At 37.1% G+C, this 21,862-nt stretch overlaps 1 protein-coding gene across 4 annotated transcripts in view; it reads right to left on the reverse strand.

Moving 5' to 3' along the window:
* Positions 1-21,862, reverse strand: part of REV1 (REV1 DNA directed polymerase) — a 110,965-nt gene that overhangs the window by 41,691 nt on the left and 47,412 nt on the right. Inside the window, exons 5-9 of one of the 4 annotated variants that reach the window (XM_069073003.1) lie at positions 17,237-17,389; positions 13,980-14,683; positions 10,942-11,049; positions 9,008-9,124; positions 4,250-4,367 (exon numbers count right to left, since the gene is read on the reverse strand). In XM_069073003.1, coding sequence (XP_068929104.1) covers positions 4,250-4,367; positions 9,008-9,124; positions 10,942-11,049; positions 13,980-14,683; positions 17,237-17,389 — 1,200 coding nt within the window. Of the gene's footprint in view, positions 1-4,249; positions 4,371-6,247; positions 6,444-9,007; positions 9,125-10,941; positions 11,050-13,979; positions 14,684-17,236; positions 17,390-21,862 lie in introns of those variants that run through there. The other 3 variants (XM_069073002.1, XM_069073005.1, XM_069073004.1) reach the window with 3 other exon arrangements.

Genomic DNA, 21,862 nt, shown 5'->3' on the forward strand with positions numbered 1-21,862 from the left:
TTACCCTAACCTTTGGGCAGCCAGGTGGTGTAGTGTATAGAATGCCGGGACTGAAGTCAGGAAGACACCTTCCTAAATTCAAATCTGACCTCAGATGCTTACTAGCTTTGTGACCCTGAGCAAGTCACCTGAACCAGTTTGCCACAGTTTCCTCATCTGTAAAATCAGCTGGAGAAGGAAATGGTCACTCCAGCATCTCTGCCAAGAAAACTCCAAACAGGTCACAATGAACTGGACACAACTGAAATGACTGAACTACAACAGGTTTCAGGCAGAAACTGGACTCATCAAGAACGCCATACAACTTCTAAAGGTAATCCAGACTTCCTTCTGTTCCTATTCAATTTATGTGTCCAGTTCACTTCACAGGGTCTAGCTCAAACACACACACATGCACACACACACGCACACACACACACACACACACACACACACACACACACACACACACACATCTCTGCAGGATCAGCCTGAACCAACAGTATCCTCCATCATCCACTTGGGTTTTTCCTGTGCGGTCACGCTATCTGAATGATTACAAACTCAGGAAGGGAGTTTTCTTTATGTGTTTCGGGCTTTATTCAATGAGCATAAAATCATCTGCAAAAATTTGGTGAGCATTCACCTTAGCACTTCATGTCTCATTAGATATAAATAACCCTAAGTATGCAAGCAAGATTATATCTGATGTTACACCTTACGAGGAATCTTGTTTGATTTTTTAAAATACTTGGGTAGGCTAGGTGGTGCAGTGAATAAAGCACCGGCCCTGGAGTCAGGAGGACCTGAGTTCAAATCCAGCCTCAGACACTTAACACAAAACTAGCTGGTGACCTTGGGCAAGTCATTTGACCCCAATTGCCCTATCTTCCCCCCTCAAAAAAAGCAAAAAATACTCATTGGAAACATCTTAATGAAAGGCCTTTATGGCATAATTTTACATGACTACGTCGAATGTTTTTAAAATCATGGACATTAACTACAGTGACATTTTGTATTTCCTGATCCTATCAATTTTTTCACTGTATAGTCATTTGCTATATACAATCTTGCTTTGTAAAACGTCAGCCTGTTCCTTTCTTCATAAAGGAAGCTCCCAATATGTGCATACAACAATCTGAGATTTTGTAGAGATGCACATTTTGGAGATCATCTTTTATCTGCAATAATAGGTCTGTGATTTTAAGTATTTTCTTATCTTCTTTTTCTGTTATCTCGAGAATCAACTTATCAGGGCCCTCACAATCATGCTGCTGCTAACACTAGTCTCTTCTGTGTGTGCTGTCTAGCTCAGCTGTTCTTTCCACCTTGCTGTACTTGGCGTCATTTTTACCTCCTCATGAAGCACATGTGAGGTTTTTAACATTATTAGTTCTAATGTGATGGCTCTACATTCACTGGTAGAGAAATACACTTATTGGAATTATCTTTACAGAATTTGTTCAATTACTTTTATCTTTTTTTCCCAAAGTTCTTCTAAATCCCTTTTCACTCCAAATGCCCTTAGCAAAATTTGGCTTCACTAGACTCTGGACAAGTCATTTATTCTCTTTAAGCCTCAGTTTTCCCTTCAGTAAAAGGAGAGGGGTCTATAATCTCCTCTATGGGCTCTAGGGGCCTTTTTACCTCTAAAGCTATGATCTTATGGTCTGTTTCCAAGCTTTTTAATAGACTGGTATTCAACTCCATTGACTGTGTTTGAGACAATACTCCTCATGCTGAACACTGTTCTCCATTTACAGATGAAGGTGTGTTATAATTTATGCTATAAAGTGTTGCCCTTAGCTGTCATCTCTGTCCAACATGAGTAGGCGGACTACGTTTCTAGGACCTTTTGGTCTCCTTATTGCGGCAATCGATTCGCATCAGCTAATTTTGCTTAGGAGACGTTGATATTCTTCTTGTTATTTGTATACAGTCCCCATTTCTCAGTTCAATGGCTTGTTTGAAAAGTCCAGTTTGGACTTAGCTCAATGATAGAACTCGCTTGTCATTTTTATTCTTCTAGTCTGCTAGTGAGTCTGAATTTCTCTACATGTTGGTCTATATTCAGACAACTGATTAATAAATACCTCAAACTGGTAACCACTTACTTCTAATTAGTTAGATTATGGTCAATTTTTTTTCTCTTTTCATGATTTTATTAGGTGCTTCCCAAGTCCAGTGTCTGCCATCCATAATCATAAATACTGTGATGTTGTCCAGTCGTATCTAACTCTTCATGATCCCATTTGGGTTTTTTTGGGAAAAGATATTGGAGTGGTTTTCCACTTACTTCGCCAGCTCATTTTACAAATGAAGAAACAGAGGCAAAGCGGTCGAAGTAGCTTGTTTAGGGTCACATAGTTAGTAAGACACTGAGGCTAGATTTGAACTCAGAAGATGAGTCTTCTTAACTTCATGCTGTGCACTCAGTTTACTGTGCCACCCAGCTGTGATTACAACTAAGACAAGGATTAGGATTGTGTGCATACCATACGTTCTTGGTCCTTCTCTTTTCTAATTCCTGATCATTTTCCAATATAAATTTCATAATCTTTAGAATGCCCACCTTTACTTATATTACATTAGCAATTCTTAAAAGTATGGTCACGGGACCTCTGGGGATAAGTAAGCAGGTCTGCGAGGTAAAAACTAGGTTCATAATAATACTAAAATATTTTAAGTTCTAATACATTAAATATTGATAGATGGAGCTTTGGAGATTTTCAGGAGCATGAGACTAAAAATTTTGAGAACCACTGCAATAGACATCAATAATTAAAGTATGCACTGATTTAAATTTGTGGGTGTCTTACTAAGTTGGTATATGAGCTGCAATTTTCCTCATGATGAACTTTTTTCAAATATTTATCATGACCACTATAATACAAAGACTAAAGACCCATGAGATATTTCTTGTTGCATAATAAAACAACTCTACCCACTTCTTTCCTTGACTAAGCAAAGAGAACCTGTGGACTACCTTTCCATTTAGCTCCAAATTCCTTTTGTCTTCTGTTTTCATTTATAGTAAGGATGTCAAGACTGATACAATTCGGTTGCTCTACAAGTTTTTAGAATTGCTTGTCACTGACAACTTGCATTTAGAGTACAATGAACTGACTTTATATTTAAAACCTATGTGATTCTCAGTATGTTCTAGCTTTATCACTACAGAAGTGAAAGGGTAGCTACGTAGGACAGTGCCATTTTGTTCTATTCTTTGCATCAATAGCTGCTGTGGACAAAGAATTCACCACCAAGTAACCAGTCTACTAGTGATGAGCCTCTCTACTTAATTAGGATGGGTCAGAAAGGATACATACAGTCAGTTGCCAGGACCACATGCAAAGCCTTACCATTATGGGGTAACCTGGCAGAGCTTGCCCACAGCTAGCATAGCTTTGTTGAATCCAGGACCATTTCATGGTTTCTCAAGTATTTGACAGTGTGGCACAGATAACACAGCACGATTTTTTACTACAAACACAGCACTCTTTTCACAGAACAATGCTGCAAGTCTGTGCTGGTTTTATTTTCCTCATTTTATAGATGATGAAAGTGAAGTTCTCGAAGGATCATAAGAGTCTGAATCTAGATGAGCTCTGAACCCAAGTTTTCTGACTAGAGCTGAGGTCCTGTGACTCGTCCAAAGATCCATAGGTAAAAAGGTGAGGGGCATCATGTGAATTCGGGTCTTCATTACACCGTATCTAATTTTTGTCCACAAGGAAAACCCCACTTCTTTCTAAGACTATCCAATTCTCGGACAATGGCTAACATTTAAACAGCACTTTACAAATAGTATCTCATCTATCCTTCAAACAACCCTAGGTTTACTATTATAACTCTACTATTCTCTACTTCCATGTTTCCAGTGGGCAGAGGTAGACTCAGACAAAGACAAGGGAACATGCTCTCTTTCCAGACGTGCCTGTGACAATTTGCTTAAATACAACTTTAAGAACATACAGACTAACTATCATGGCTGAATATACTTTTTTGGCCAGAGGGAGGAGGGAAGGGAAGATGGATCTGCGACTTCAACAATGTAGAAATCCCCAGTGAGAAATGTCCACCAAGACAGAGCAATCTTTCTCCAAAATGTTCTCATCTTAGAAAGCTGCCCCAGTCACTGAGGGGTGAAGGGAGATGCTGAGGTCCCAAAGTCAGGATGCATCAGAAGGAACACACTACTGGACATGTGCTCATCCTCATAAAGCCACGTTTCCATACAGTCTATAGCACACCCCACACTTCCACGTACCTGGCTTCATAACTACAAGATGCAATTTCAGCCTTGGACAAAACAGAGTCAATCCCATTTGTCTGTGCCGAGTCCTGATTCTCCAGGAGTGCTGAATCTGGTACATCAGGAACTCTATCTGCTTTGAAAATAACAGATTGTTATAATCATATGTCAGAAAAGTTTAATTTTAGTTCAAAAAGATGTTTTCCATTTCTTTCATTCAACAATATAACACATGAAACTGCAACTCCAACCATTGGAGCCACATCACTATAAGTAAGGAAAAATACAGTGCTTCATTATTACTTATCTATCTTAACCTACAATTAAGTGAAAATCGGTCATCGCTATAAAAGGAAAAGTACCCAGAGAGACCTTCGTGAGCCACGGAGGCTTTTTACACAATAAATATTCCTTCATTAGCACAATCTCTGGAGATCAGCACATGTGGCCAGAGACCAGGAGGTGAAACCACCCATACATAGTTCTTTCTCTAAAAAAGGAGTTTTCCTGCAAAGGACATCAAGTCTTATTAATCCATGGAAATGATAAACTTCCTAAAGTATGTTTCCTAGAAACTAAAGTAAAATAGCTACACAATGAATGAATATTACCCTTTTGATATACTACTTGCTAAAAATTTTCAGATTTTTTAGTCCCGCCCTCCACCCCGAACATACCCTAGCTTAAATATAACAATAAAATATCCGCTAAAATAACACTCTTCTTTTCCAGTATATCTGGCAGACTTAACCATTCATGTTCAATTAACAACATTCAACAGTCAAAGAATACTAGGTATTCAGAGGACACACTGGTGGATTTTGGCTAATGGGCCTACAGATTCACCAATTACCCCTTGATCTAAAAGCCAAATACAGCATTCACTAAATAGCAGGAGCAAAACAAAAAAAGGAACACACACACACAAACACATACACACATACACACAACTACATGGAAGGAGAAACTCCAGAGCCTCCTGGCTGCTTGCCACTTTACTGCCTTTACAACCTTTGGCTTCACTAGTAATTCAGAAATAGACAGTAGAGAAAACAGCTTCAGTTATAGGTCTCCCCGGATGCTATTATTAGACTTCAAGAAGGGCCTGCTATAAAAAAACACATTGCACATTCTACAAAACACACTCTGCACCACATCTATGCTATTATAAACAAATATAACATTAGATGGTAAAACAAGACCTAAAGACATCACATCTGCTAATTCCTCAAATCCTATTTTGAGATCACTACCACTTACAAATGAACTATTTTTGCTGTTTAATTCACACATTTTATGTTACATGAAAAACTAGCCAGCCCTAAAAAACCTGACAAAATACATGGCTTAGTGACACTCAACAACTACTCAGATGACAGTGACTACTCTCTCCACAACTCACTAAACCAATTTCAAGTATTTACTAAATACAAACACACACAAGGACACACACACATACAAAGAAAAACTCCAATCAAACTTTCCATTTCCAAATCTCGATGGAACTTGAACCTGTTTAAGAAGGAACAAAGCTATGATTTCATGTAAACTACACTAACGTAGGCTATACTCTTCCAATGTTACCCTTTACATGGCAATCTCTTACAGGGAAAAATGATCAAAGTTTCTGAAGGATCTTAAAACTAAAGGATAGTCCTAATATTCTATGATTCTAAGCTGAAATTTTATAAAAATACAAAACTATCAGGTCAACAGAAGGGAACCACATAGCCAAAAAACGTTGTAACATGTTGAATGGAGACTAACTGGGTCATCAGCTGCTTTCCAAAAGTGCTCTCACTAGTTCATGTACCTAAAAATCTGCTTGCTTTTTAAAAATCATTTTTATATTTGGAAGCCTCACTAAGTACCCAAAGACACTTGAAATTTCAAATTAGAGAAAAATCATGCCCAAAGTAAAGACTGAGAAGAACAATTTCTTTGGTCCATGCATCCCCACGCCCTGGCCTGAGATGCAGGGCCATCTTGTTTGTCTTCACTGGGCTCGCTGACCTTTTCCACATCGCAGCAGAGTGGATCCCTCCATGAGCTGACAGAGGTGCTTCATGTGAAATTCAGGGCAATGCAGGGACACACTGTCCTCACTGGAGGGCAAGGTAGAGAACTGCTCATCAAAACTTGACAAACTAGACGGGCACATGGTGAATGTGGAGGGACGGTTGGAGAAATCAGAGGCCAGGACCCAAGTCTGTGAAAAAGAAATCGCTGAGAATAAATCGATGTTTAAAAACTGTTGGTCTTTAGAATGAAAACTGAAGATGCGGAGGGGGTGGGGAACATCTGCATCTTGGGCATCCTGGGACAGGTGAGGCCCCAACCATGAACTTCCAACTGATTCAGAACATCAAGGCCATCAACGGGAAGGAAAGCGGTCCTTCTGCACATCGTTCAGGAAGCTGCTTTTTCAAAGCGAAGGCACAGATGGAAATCGCTAGTAACAGTCAGACAAAGGGTTTCAACGTGACCCGTAAGAAGTTGGAAGTTTTTATACAAAGAATCCAAGATGCTATCTTCCCTAATACTGTGACCAGCAAATAGGCCAAAAGGTGGAAATAGGATTTTTTAAAAAGTTTGTAGACAGTTGGAGTCATTTAATTCTAAAACTATTTTTCTAAAAGTACTTTTTAAAATCTGATGACATTATATTTAAAAATAAGCTTCAGGCAAAAGATCAGAAAACTGGAGAGAGGACTATGAGGCACTGGACAAATGAAGTGAGTGTTCTATGCTTCGATTTATTTCTAATAGACCCTTGCAGTAAGGAATAGCCTATTCATTCTGTGTGTAGCAACACACAGAAAGTGAATTTGTTACGATTGCTATGCCTTAAAATGAAGACTATCCAGTTACAGCATACATGGGAGTTCATATTCAGGTTTTTAGTGACAGGGCTGTCTAAAAAAATTCTATCTTTAACAAGTAATGAATAAATACTGAATTACAATCTCTCTTCCCTGTTAAGGAACAATCTATATGCTAACTTTCAGATGATAAGTATATGTAACTTTCTTTGGATTCTATGGATTTTAAGGGGAGGAAGGGGAAGTGAATTTAAAAGTTCTCTAAAGTGTGAAAACAAACCTTCAGCTACCTTAATAAAGATAGCCAGAAAACCACTGACTTTTCAGAAAACTCTGTGTAGTTAAGCTGTATGCTGAGGAAGGAAAGAAAAGAGAGAGCCAGCTCTTGGCTTCTCCTTGAGGATGTATACACCGATCATAAAGCTCTAGACACAGACATCCTGAAATAAGAAAGGTGAGCTTGGGCCAGCAGTGATCACCACTAGTGGTAATCTCATACACAAGTAATAGAAGAGATCCTACTTCAACATTCACTTTCCCTTTAAACTACATTTACTTCTGACCACTTTTCCAGGTTTCTAAAATACCTCTCTCCCCTCCTACAAAATACCAAAGAGAAACAAAAAAAGCTTCCTCCTCTCATGCCAAACAACTACACCACTAGAGAAAAATTCCACAATCACAGTACCAACAATTCAGAAACAATCCAAATAGGTAAATGTCACAGCACAACAACCTATTCAGAACAAATCCAGAAACGTTCCTAGAATTATTTTGCCTGACAAGATGTTGCACTCCTAAATATAAAGGTCGATTTTAAACACTCTGCAGACATAGAAAATACATGAATACATTCCCTAATATTTTATGGAACGTCCAAAGGTGACTCCGCCATTGACAAAAAAGGCTGCTGCCAGGGCATACAGCTACTCCAGCTATCCAACAATTTTCCCATTTGTCAACTTGAGATTATCTGCTTAGTTTTCAAAATGAATTCAAATTTTTACTCCTAAAAAGCAATGAGGCCAGAAAACTAAGAAAAAAGTATATAACCTATTTTCCTTTATAGGAATTTAAGCTGATAATTAATCTAATTTCTAAACACACTATATTACTAATCAGAAAGGCACACAAAGCCAAAAGAGAATACAAGAGATTTTCCATATGCCAGGTGAAAAGCCTATACTTATTGCTAAATGTGTTTATAAATTAGCTCTTTGAAAGAAACTTCACTTATAAAGAAAAAAATAAAAAGAATGCCTTTTAAAAAATATCTAGTGCATTAATATCTACAACTAAAAAAATCACAAAGCACTTAACACTGCCACTTAGTTATATTACGTTTCCATCCTACAACAGGAAAATATTATACACATTTGTCAGGAAATAATTTCAAAAATGACATTTGTGATGGTCCCCAATCCATGATGCTAGTACTTTTACTTGCATGGGGGGAAAATTGATACCCCTGGCCAAGTGTAAGACCAACTCTAAAAAAAAAAAATTAACACTTTAAACTACCCTTTCATGTCTTTGACAAATACTTTTAGTAACTTCAAACTATTTTTCTATCTTTTCTGTGATATAATGAATCAAACAACTTATGTTACAAACTTTTTAAAAAAAACAGTCATTTTTGCAAAACTAAATATTTTTCATGCTGTTAAAGCAAACTAATTCCATCTTTTAAAATATTTTTCACTTTCCAAAGAAATTAAAATTCATAAGTTAATATACTATTACCTCTGATAAATATTATACACAGGCTACTCACTTACTTTTAAGTAAGATACTGATTTGTTCTGAAATGTCAAACCTTATTTAAAAAAAATCATCTGAATACAAAAGGTAATTGTCTTTAACTCTGATCTTACATTTCAACCAAAACAACCCAAAACACAGTTCTTCAGCAGCAGCACAGTAACTTCAAAGGAGGCTTATTAGTCTGTACCTGCTTTGCCTTTCAGTATTTTATTCTGGTAATACTGCCATTCCAGCTGGGGGTTAGCTCCAGGGCGTAAGGGAGCCCTTCCTGTACCTCTGTTACTTGTAACAGCGACAGGCTTTCCTGGAGACAAAAAAAGATTTAATTATTCATAAATTATGCAGATTTTTCTTTAAATTTTAAAATATGCTGAAGTAAAAATAAACAGAAGTGTTTAAAAATAGCACACTTAAATTTCGTATATCTTCAAATTGTTCAATCAACAAATACTGACTACTGCGTGCTAGATACTGTTACACTGTACAAATACAAAGAATGAAATAACTACTCCCAATAAGTCTGAATTCCATAGTATGTAGAAAACAGCAAGTCACTGGCAAAACCAAGATTTAACAAGAATTATTTATAGAAATTAAAATTCCGTACGTAATAGAGCCTGATATGAAAAAAGGAATGAATCTCAAGAAAAGGGTAACATCTGAAAAAGACCTTCTGATAAATTACTATATAGACAGGGATCTTGTTTTGATTCCCCATATAACCAATATATGGAAATCATTATGTTTTACTCTAGTTACAAAATTATTTTTATGTAACATTTTGTCTTTTAAGTGCTGAAAAGAAAGATAATCACAATATTTTTAAACAGCAGTGTGGAACATTCACTAAATATTTTATATGACAAAGCACACCAAAACTTTACTTATGAGTCAACTTCAGCTCTTTAACATTTCAGATTTCCTCTGTAGCATTAAAATGGGTACTGCCCGTGATGAACGAGACCAATACAAATAATAGGAACTATTGGCAAACACAAAATATCTAATTCTAGCAATACACACTATGATTCTACCAGAACAAAAAGCTAAATGTTAATTCTTCCCAAACGGTTCTAAGGTTCAGAGTTGAAATTAAGAACTCCAAATTTCCACACACACAAAAAAGTCTAAACATATTATGAATGCAACATAATACTTCTATGCTAATGAAGGGAATGGTTTCAGAGAAACCTGGAAAGAACTATATGACCTGAAATAGAGTAAAATGAGCAAAACCAGGAAAATAATTTATACTGTATTGACACTGTAAAAACAATTTTCAAAGACTTAAATTTTATGAAGCCTGATATCAGAGGGCTGATAATGAAGATGGCTACCTGCCTTCCTTGACAGAGAGGTGATAACTAAATATACACACTGAGGCACATTTTTTGGACGTGGCCAATATGGACATTTGTTTTCCTTAACTATGCATTTGTTAATAAGAGTTTTGATTTTTTTTTTTATTTGGGGAGGGGGAGAGGGAAGAAAGAGGACATAAATGCTTGTTAATTTTTTTCAAAAGAGAAAAACCTAAAATTTCAAAGTATACTAAAGTCAAATCCTGTAAAACAAAGGCTGCAAAAAGCCTCTTAGCTACTACAAAATTCTGTGAAAGTTAGATTGCTCATTAAATTGTTATAACAAAATCTGACCCATAAATTAATCATTTCATTTCACTATTTGAGAGCCTAATTCGATTATACTCTGAATATCATTTTCTCGGTTTCAATGATAGTGCATGAATCCAATACGGTACTCATCTTGAATACAGGCTGCACTCCCTTACATGAACTCTTCCCATGAGTAAATTATCTATAACGTAGTAATTAACATCAAACACGTACAAGTGCAGAAGCAGGTCTCATTCTGCCTTAAACCCTGGCTAAGAGATCTAACGAGTAAGATCCACCATTTTCCATCATCTCCTTTTCTGTAACAGAGGAAAGGTTTACATGGTATTTGACCAATCTCCTGTTCTACTGCACAACACAAAGGAAACACAAAGAACACTGAAGTTAGGAGGTAAGATACTGGCAGAAGGAAGTCAGAGGAAAACTACAATTAGCAACTGTCTCACTCTTCAAGCACTTTTAATATTAATGAACCATCAACACTTACCTTTGAGATCTGGTCTATTTCGGATACCCACTGACACAAAGAAGCAATCCATATCAACATGCATTATACAGCTCTGATGTCTGGATGGATTCAATACAGACATATTGCCTGTAATGAAAGAAAAAACGCTGAAATCTAATTTTAAGCTTCAAAAAAATATATCTACTGAATAAAAGAGATCTAAAATTTCAATGAGGTTCAAGACTCACAGGTAAAAATTCTATGGCATCAAAAATTAAAGTCTCAACTACACTTTTTATTCATCAAAAATAAGGAACCAGCAGAGGCATAGTAGATAAGAGTACCAGCCCCAGAAGAAGGAAGGGCCAACTTCAAGGCTTCTGACGCATACTGGCTATATGACCCTGGGGAAGTCACTAAATCTCAGGCAATTCTATTTAAGATCATAAGTTGCAGAGAAGGTGACAACCTACTTTAGTAGAGTTTGTTCATCCAAGAATTCCTTATTCCAAAGAAATTACTCCAAACTCTGTCTTAGTTAAAAAAATAGGTTAGATGCCAACATGAGAAAAAAAAATTATTTTTAGTACAATTTCAAAATTTTGTATTTTCTTAATTTATATAATAAAATCTTAATTTTAAAAAACCTGTCAGCTATTAATGCAATAAAAACCTCATTTATTTTGAAAATTTTTCAACTATTCACAAGGCTATGTTTCCATGCGTATGACATTTTTCGAAAACTTCTCTAATACTACAAATGTATCTTTCACAACTTGAATATACTTCTAAAATGTCTGCATAAATTCAGTAAGGACTATTATTTTCCCCCATTAACTTCCTTATGTACTGCAGATATGTAGTGCTTAAAAAAAGGGCAACAAAACCCAACAACTTCAAGCAAAACTCCAAAATGGGGGGGAGCACATGGGGGGGGGGGTGCTTCAGTTCCTTCCACCTGTCTCAGCTCCATTTAACTGCAGCTTCTGATTTGCCAAAGCTAATTTTTCTAGCTTTCTGATACCCTTCTAAATGGAAATACAATAGGGTAAAAACAAAGAAAATAAATACAAATAAAACTTCACCGAGTGGACTCTTGGGAATAAGAAATCATATTTAGTTTCTTCAAGCAACCTGAATTATTGAAAGCAAAACAAAATTTTTTAAACATCAACCACAGACTACAGTTTAGAATTATTTCTCATAGAGGTTTTTTTGCCTTTTTTGGAGGGCAACTGGGGTTAAGTAACTTGCCCAAGGTTACACAGCTAGTTTTTGTGTGGGTGTGTGGGTGTTGAGTGTCTGAGGCTGGAACCGAACTCGGGTCCTCCTGACTCCGGGGCCAGGGCTTTACTCACGGCGCCACCTGGCCGCCCCCCATAGTGTTTTAAAGGCTGTGTTTTTTTATGGCTACCGAGCACGATGACATATCTATCTAAAGTGAGAAACTACTTAAAGTTCACAATAGTGAAATTCTCTCTATTAGGTCACTATTACAAGGGATACCTACATAGTAAACATTCATAAGTAGATTGTTTGTTTTAAAAAAAGATTTAAAATTGCAAGTTCACGATACATGCCATTGCATGATTTGCACTATAAAATATTTCTGGGGTGGCTAAATAGAGCACCAGCCCTGGAGTCAGGAGGACCTGGGTTCAAATCCAGCCTCAGACACTTAACACTTACTAGCCATGTGACCTTGGGCCAGTCACTTAAACCCAACTACCCTAACTTACCCCCCTCCAAAAACAAAAGGCAAAAAAATAATACTTCAGTGTATGAAGTACAAACATTATTAGGTCCTACTCAAAGCATAGAGGTGAACTTTGACTTTCTGACTATTTGTGGGGAGTTGCAGAACAAAACACAGATTCTATCAAGCTAAAAAGCCTTCACATAAAAGAGACCACCTAAGGGCAAAGCGCCTTGGTAAATAGAAAGGAGGCTCATCCACGGATGGCCACAGGGGGATGAATTTTCTAACCATGGCAACCCATAAAACCTATCCATACAAAGTACAAGAGTGCCAATTTCTTGTGTTTTTTCAATCATAGAACTAAATTATAAAATCCCCCTTAAACTTTCAAATTTAAGTGACAGATAAAAAGACCAAGGCAAAGTGAGAATCTATCATAATTCTATTATTCTGATGTATTTCACAAATAACAAAATCATGTGGTTTAAGTAGAGTATGGGAGAAAAAGGCAGAGGAAAAGGATTAGAAAAAGAAATTAAAAGCAGCTCAGTTAACTGAAACCAATTAGGACACAAGATAGGATGAATTTTTCCAAAACCCTTTGTCTTTATTTATCTTGTTACGTTTTGCAATTTGGAGTTAATAGCAGGGGTTGTTTCCATCTATGGAATACAAATATTAAGGAAAAAGTAAAATGAGAATAAGGAATTTACCTATTCCATTTATAACCCCCCAAAAAAGTTAATTCTCTCTTTTTTTTTTTTGGAAGGCAATTGGGGTTAAGTGACTTGCCCAAAGTCACATGGCTACTAAGTGTGTCAAGTGTCTCCCTGTCAAGGTCCTCCTGACTCCAGGGCTGTAGCTCTCACTGAGCCACCTAGCCGCCCCCAAAATGTTAATTCTCCAAAGTCTACTAAGTACCTTCTAAAAAGCTGCTATGTCAAACTAATTTTCTACCAAGTTTCTATAAATTCATTCAGATTCTAACTTTGAGGCCTAGGAATTTATATATTTTTATATAGAATTAAATTCATTCTCACACAACTTAGTGTATACATGCCATATTTTATGTAGACCAGGACCTAAAATTCATTCAACAAATTTATACATGAAGTGACTTCTCAGAATTCAACCCCTTAGATATGCTAAAATTACCAGGAAATTTTTGGATTTGTTTTAAATTACATTAAATTTAAAAAGCCTATTTTAACAATTGATAAGACTTTTAAAAAAAAGTATTCTTAATCATTTCTACTCTGAATCATGTAATCTAATGATCCTGTAACGTTTACCCTTAATCAGGTATGATACCACAAATTCAATATGACAACAAATGACCAAACCTTTAAGAAAAAAGATGTTTTCACCAAGTATCTACCTGCATCACTTATTATAAGAGCAGATCTGCTGGCTTTCATTTTTTTTAATTTTTCCCTTCCTGGAAAGACACCACTACTTTGTCTCTGTAAGGTGTTAACAAACTCAGTCAATTCACATTTCCACATTGATATGTGGTGCAGTCTTGAATGAGAATAAAAGTCTGAAATAAAACTGCAGTCCGAAGGTTTAGCCGGCGCTGAGGAAGCTGCCTTGGTAACAGCAGGTGCTGACGAAGTGCTTTTTGTGCTTGAAGGCCCCTGAACAGTGGAGTGGTGAGCACCATTTATTTTAGAGTGACTGTGCAAAGATGACGATGAGAACGAATTGCTCATAGTCCTGTGTGGATCCCACAAAACGTCTCTGTGTCTGTTGCTCTGATGCGCCTGCTGCTGCACTGTGCAGTCTCTGAGGTCAGTGATGCCTTTCTCAGTCTTCTCCTCAGACAGAAGCCTGTCTGCAACAGTGCTGCCCGAGGGCACCAAGCAATCCTTAGTCTTTAAGGCACCGTTAGAGCCGAGAGCCCGCCCGTTGAGAACGGCAGCGCTGTCCCGGGGATGCTGAATCCCATTGTGTTTCTTCCCCGGAAACATCTGCTCCAGCTCCATAAGCGTGAAATCATCGCTTGTCTCTTCTTCATTCCAACTGTTCATTCCATTGACTTTGATCTCGTTTTCTGTCTCATACTTCTTGATTATCTGATTTCTAAAATGGAAACAGAAAATACCATTGAATGTGAAGATTACTCAAAAAGGATTCCATTCTTTTTCCTTATTGATACAAAGCAGTGCACCTTCTTGAGCACTAGTCATGGAGTGACCCTAGACAAATCACTTAGCTTCTCCGAGCCTCAGTTTCCCTACCTGTAAAATGGGGATAATAATGACAACATGACCAATCTCAAATGATTTAAGCCTTTGTACACCTTAAAGGATAATAAAAATATGACTTTTTTAAAAAACAAACAAGCTATTTTATTCTTTCTGATAAACTGAAAGTAATTTTTTGCAAGGAATAAGCAACAGATAAACAAAGAAATTTTATGTCATTAACATAGCTTTCAAGGAAATCTACTCTAATGAAAGCCAGTTGGAAAATAGCTGGAGATTTTATGAGGCAAGAGATAAGGGGGAAAAACATTCATTCTAAACATGCAAAAGGAATTGCAATTTCATCTAAATTAAACAGCAAGTAGGCTAGTTCAACTAGACTGCATTGAGGGAGAGGAAATAATAGGAAGTGAGACTAGAAAAATGGGTTTGGTACCAGACTGCAAAGAGCTTCAAATGTCAAAGGAATATATCAATATGGATGGAGGCAGTGGAACTTCTTGAATAGGGAGAGTAATGGTGAGGTGACAAGGTACCTGGAGAAAAGGTTGGAGGCAGAAGACAAATCAGCAGGGTGCTGAAGGTGTGAGGGGAGAAGACAGAATTCATAAACTTCAAGGGCCCTTCCTCCTCATGTCTTTGGACTGACTTGTACTTATCTTTTCAGTATTTAGGCCAGATGTCATCTTTTCTGTGAGGTTTTTGCTGAATTCTCCACTGATTACTCATTTAATCACATAACACTCTACATATCCCTCACGGACCTATAATCTAATCTGCATTTTATCTCTCCATGTACATCTCTTATCTCTTCCTTAACCAGTTTATAAATACTTTTCCTTGAAAAGAGGCAGTCTGGAGGAAGAGGAGTGCTGGCTTTGGTAGCAGAGGCCCTGGGCACAATTTCAACACTGCTGGTCACTTGTGTGGCCTTGACTAGGTCACTTCCCTTCTCTGAACCTCAATTTACTCATGTGTCCATCAAATGAGGGGGCTGGATTTGATAATCCCTACAATTCTCTCTAGCTCTAAACCTATGGTCCTGGTTTAAATGAAGAAATATTAGGAAGTTTTGTCATTACTGAACAATATTCCAAATTATGGGTCTTGGGATATGGTGTAACATACCCTATAATATAATTTAGTATTAATTTCTCAATATCACACACCACACCACACCCCCCCCCTTCTGTAAAGGGACTAAGGGAAAGATGTGGAATTGTGTTCCTGGTACTGTCACTCAACCATGCTGAGCCTGCTTATGATACATTGGCAGGGTGTGGTTTTCAGACTCTCAAAGATGCACAGAACCTCACAGAATGCAAGAGCTCAAAAGGATCTTATTAATGACCTAGTTCAACTCTCTCATTTTACTGATTCAGAAGCAGAGGGCCAAAAGGGTTAAATGATAGCCTAAAGTCACAGAGCTAGAAAGTGGCTAGGAAAATGGTTGCTTTCATGGTACTTTTCCTGAAAACTTTTTTAAAATTGGAAAGTGATGCAAGTATAATAAGAATTTAATTACCATTTGGGCAACTTTTCTTAAATTTCCACAATTTCACAAAATATAGTTAAGATTTCTATTTACAGATGACCTATATTTAAGATCAATTCTAATTGATTAAAATTTGTTCCACTTTTTAGCTTTTTGGGTACAGTGAAAAGAAATGTTGGTTTTAATCATACTAATTATTGTATTTTGATAGCTTATGTTTTTTAAAATGTTGCTAGAAAATCTACAAAGCAAACTGATAAAACTCATTAATTCTATTACCCCTTAAAATGAGGAAAAGTCAGAATATCAAAGAACAAATTGTAACAACAAAAAAATATTACAGAGTGAAGCAATGTTATTAGATTTTCCATGTTTAATTAGATTCCTGGTCTTTAAGAAAAATATATCCAGCATCCCAAAGAAAGCAATTTAACCTAATATGAGTGAAAAGAGATTCATAATAATTAGCCACCTGATACAAGTTGAAGCAGCAAACCAATTAAATGCAATAACCAATTTACCCAAGATTACTGTATAATTATAAGTTAAAGCGAAAGACCAAGACCAACAATGTATACTTTTAAAATTGTGAATGTCTTTTTTTCCTTAGTTAGTATTTACCAAATTTCTATGCAGAACTTAAATCTATATAATAATTAAATTTTACCTTTCAAAACTGATTTAAGAAAGCTTTCATTATGAAAGTATAACATAAACAAAAAAAATTTGGCCATGCCACACTTAATATCAGTCTTTCACCACAACGCTTTAAAACTGCTAACTCATAAAAGTATCAAGATTCCCATATGTTTTCGTTTGATTACTTCCGGACAGTCAGCACTATGCCTGCAGCATGCTCCAGGAAGTAAAGTCATGCGCTACTGCTGGCTGACCACCAGCTCTGGGCAGTGTCACCAGCCTAGGAATACTTACACCCTGTTGTTGAGCTCTATCGCTATATTGCTTGGACCTGGCATGGGATCCTCAGGCTTGCCTATGGGATTAAAGTTGAGACTTTTCTGAACACTGGACTGCTTGGTGTAGAGTTGATATGGAATGTATGACAGGAGACGGCCAGCTTTAATGCTAAAATTGAAGAAGGAGAAAGTTACAATCCAATACTTGGCAAAAAAAAGCATTTCATAAAATCTGAGAGATGTTTTATCCTCATTCCCTTTCGTCATGCTGCACTTCTTCCTTTGTTTTCTGAGTGACTTGTAAAGTCTTACCATGACTTGAGGAGGTAATGAGCAACACAGGCAAAAACACAACTTATTTCACTTTTAACTATGATGATTTAAAAAGAGAATTTACAAAGTGGGATGAAAAAATTCTGAGTCAGAATTGTGCCAGTAAGATTTCAGTCATTATGGTTTCAGTACCGTGAAAGAAAACAAACGCTTCCCTTTCCTTAAATACCATAACATGAAGTGTTACCAGAAAAAGTTTTCATTATCCATCTCTTAAAAAAAACTATAAGATAAAAACAGAAAGCAAAATAAATAACAAATCATAAGGAGTGAATAAAACATCTGTCTGTGCTATTTTTGACTGTTAGGTATATTATGTGAGATAGGTTTTATCCATTCAAAAAATGTTATATTAAGTATGCACTGAAATAGGTACTGTCAAAATTCAAAATATCTAAAAGAGGCAACTGTCACTCTTTAAGGAGCTTACAATCTAATTGGATCATACTATTTTAAAATTTAAAGTCACAGGGAAAAGAGTCTAACATGTTACATATATACTCCCACTGCATTAAAATGCTCAATAAGTGTTCAATAAATATTAACTATCACATCTCTCCAAAATGCTGAGTGAGATTTTCTTACCACTGAAACTGCCTACAGTTTTTCTCAATTTTTTTGCAACTAAATCCACTCTGAGGAAATAAAAATTAATTCTCAAGCCTCGTAATAAAAGTTGAATACTTAAGTTCCAATGGCGGGATTTTGGCTTGTTTTTTTAAACTTTTGATCCATTTCAAATTTGAAGGTAACTACATATTTACACTGACATGAATTAAAAATGGGATCCCATAAGAAATACATAATTTCAGTGACCTTCCAGCTATCCCAGGCAAAAAAAAATTTTTTCATTTAAGATTCCAGATTACAACATGGGTGTTAGTTGCAAAATTAAATATTCATATAACACATCACCTTAATATCAAGTCATTTGTTTCCTGTAGTTCTCTTTGCAAACCCTTCTTACCGCTGTCCTATCCACACTCACTTATCATCTGTTTTCTTCCACCCAACAAGCAGAGCTCTACATTCAGTCTACCCTTTCGCGGTGTACTAACGAAACACGGGACAGAGGAGGCATTCTGTAACTACATCTTAAATGCCAGAGTTGGGCTAAACTGAAGTGAAATGTTAAGTATTTCTTTAGGTCATGTTTCTCTTCCTCCCACCCTACTTAACATGCCCCTGAAATAAATCAGATACTAAGTTTTCTATGGTCAGAATAATGGCAAAAATACAAGTGTCTGAGGATTTCCCCAGCACACAACAGCAAATATCATGTCCAGCTGAGTTCTCAGTCTCATTTCTGTAAATCCACACAAAATGAGACAAGCAATTTAAATGCCCTTTTGCAACACAAAACAGATGGCCTCCAAGATGACAGACAGGTTAAAAAAAAAAGGTTTAAAAATACAGTGAGTGTATGATAGTTCTAAGAAATTCTTATTAACTTGAAGTCAGAAGAGTAACACACCACTCACTGACCATCACTCCTGATGACAAATTCTAATGCTTTATCTCTGGACAAGAGCGTCTGAGAAATCATCTTTACAAATAGTTCTCTTTAAAACAATTCTCCTGGGATTACCTTCTTATCCTCTTTAGAATTAAGGAATTTCTCTACTTTAAGAAAATTCAGCACATTAAAATTAAAATTTATAGAAACGATAAGGGAGTTAATTACATTCTTTACAAAAAATAATTCACCAGAAGTGTTCCTAGTAGAATTAAGATATATTATGATTTATTAAAAATTATTTAAACACCTCAAACTCACCGTCATCTATCCTGACAAGATTTAATTCTTGTTTTATTTACACAGCAAATTTCTACCAAAACAAATCCATATTCATGACAATTCTATAAAAGTAATAAGGTGCCACAGTGGATAGAGTGTTAGGCCTGGAAACTGTAAAATCTAAACTCACATTTGCTCCCAGACACTTCTTAACCTGTGTGACGCTGTGATAGTAATGGAATATAAAGATCCCCCTATATTGGCTTGGTTTTAACACAATCAATTTGAAAACCAAGCCAATCACTTCAAGAGCAAGTCACTTCTCTGTTTCCTTCATCTGTAAACAGAAATAACAGCACCTAACTCCCAGGGTTGTCGTGAGGATTAAATGAGCTCACATCTGCTTGGCAAACTTTAAAGTGCTATAGAATTCTACCTTATTGTCATTATTCCCAGCCCATACTGATCAACCATCAATGAATTTATTCACTTAAGTACAACTGGATGTAGGACAATTTTACAAAAGCAAGGAGCGAGTAAAAACCGCATTATGGCAATAATTACCATTCCAAAGCCTATTTCCTATTGCCAAAGAATTAACCTACAGTAATAATGTTTTCTCTAGAAGAAATAACAGCATCACAAAGAATCCTTTCACAGATTATAACAAAAGAACCTGATTTGATACTAAAAGATCTGAACTATTAGCAAGCATCAATTAACCTTTCCGGCACAATATCCCTACTTCCCTCCTACATCTCCCCATAATTCCATCACACATAAACACTCAACTGACTTCTGAAACCAACCACTGAAACACAAATAAGTTAAAAAGGGATAAATGTATGACGTGAATGTGTACAATCATCTCCCCCTTTCCTATAGGCTGAGAATACTTTTCATTTTTTTGGAAGTTAAAAAAAAATCAGACTATTCTTCAACCACAATATTGGGAAAATATGACATAGCCTTGAAACACTGAAGAGGAAGGCCATGTTAACTGCATCCAGTAAGAAGCTAGTATAGAGAGAACAAGATATTTTCCAACACAAGGCCTGGTACTAATACCAGGACGCACCAAGTTTTAGCCAACAATGATAGCGAGATAATTGATGCCAGCTACCTCCTGTACTTGGGGTAGAAAAAAGCTCTCCCTTGCAACGTGCTCACACCCCAGAAGTTTAAATTGTCTTCCTACCCTTTCCTGTTCTAAGAGGGTCCTCTCAATAAGTTGTTTCTGTGGAAGAGGGCAAATGACAGGACCAGGGTTTGGTCTCCTGTCTTTTTCTGCTTTGGATAAAACTAACTTTCCCCCAAACCAGCCCTCTACATTTCATTAAGCAGAAGGCTTAAGACCATTCTGCAAGCAAAGAGAGGCTTTCTTTGGCCTTAACTCTAAACCGTTTCATGTGAAGTTTCATGTTAACACTTCACTTTAACTGAAGTGTTGCCCCACAGTACCTTCCAGAAGGGCAAGAAAAGGTAACCCGAGCAGCAATCCTGGGAAACCAACCAATGTGAAGGAACCTGAGCTTCCCACACCTGGTGTGCTCTTATGTGGTGTCCCAGATGAAAGCTAGCATGAGCACCATCTTCATTAAAAAGAAGGATCACCGGGGAGCTACTCAGTGCTCTAATCCAAGCAGCTCTCTTTGCCCAGACTCCTCTCTGAATGCCAAGTTCTTGTACTGGAGAGAAAAGCCCAACTGTGCTTCTCTTCTCCAATCAGTGCTGAACTCATGGATGCTGCTTTATAGTCTATAGGAAATGGCTTAATCCAGTGGGTGTGAAGTCGGCACCAACCAAAAGTGGATGGCTGCCTCAGGGATTCATATCAGATGAGGTAGGCTGGGGAGAACTACTAATATGTATCAACCCAAAAGGTTATTCCAGTTTCTAGGAATGGAGTACCTGTGAGCCAGCGGAAAGCCTGTTAAGGGCTCCCACAGACAGAGCAGGGGTCATCTTAACTGAAGGGATGGATCTGGGTACTATTAGCTCTCCATGCAACCTTCAATCCAGATGTGAGCACCAGTTTCAGCCATTTCTTCACCTATGGGCTAAAATGTATAATGGAACCAACAGAGGCCAGAGGCAGATGTGAAATTCCCACAGAGGTCTTTAAACTTGCCATAAGCCTCAATTTCTTCATTCTTAAATTTTCACTGACAGGTAAAAATTTCCACACATTTTTACAAGTAGACCCTTTTATCCATCCCAGATGACTACTAAAAATAACTCTATTTTACAACAGATGCCAAGGAATCCTTCATCTTCTTGGTCATGGTGGGAATGACGTGCATGTGGTCATCACACAGAACTCCAGCTGCCTCTTCACCTGCTGGTCCTCGTTCCCAGCACCCATCAAGTCTCTGGTGTTGTCACTGCATTTGTCTGGCATTTCTCCAGTTTGCTGGTCAAAAGGGTGTGGGCCAAGGGAGTATGGCAGCATTCAACGCAGTGATGAGCCTGGTGCATGGAGGCCTAGGCTTCTGCACAGCAGCTGGAACTTCACCAGAACATGGAACCCTGCATCTTGCAGCTTATTCTCTGTTCCAGCCCTTTTACCAC

This window comes from Petaurus breviceps, unplaced genomic scaffold, assembly GCF_028583685.1.
Source record: "Petaurus breviceps papuanus isolate PSGF00001 unplaced genomic scaffold, PetGlider_PUasm1.0 90849, whole genome shotgun sequence".
Lineage (NCBI taxonomy): Eukaryota > Metazoa > Chordata > Mammalia > Diprotodontia > Petauridae > Petaurus > Petaurus breviceps.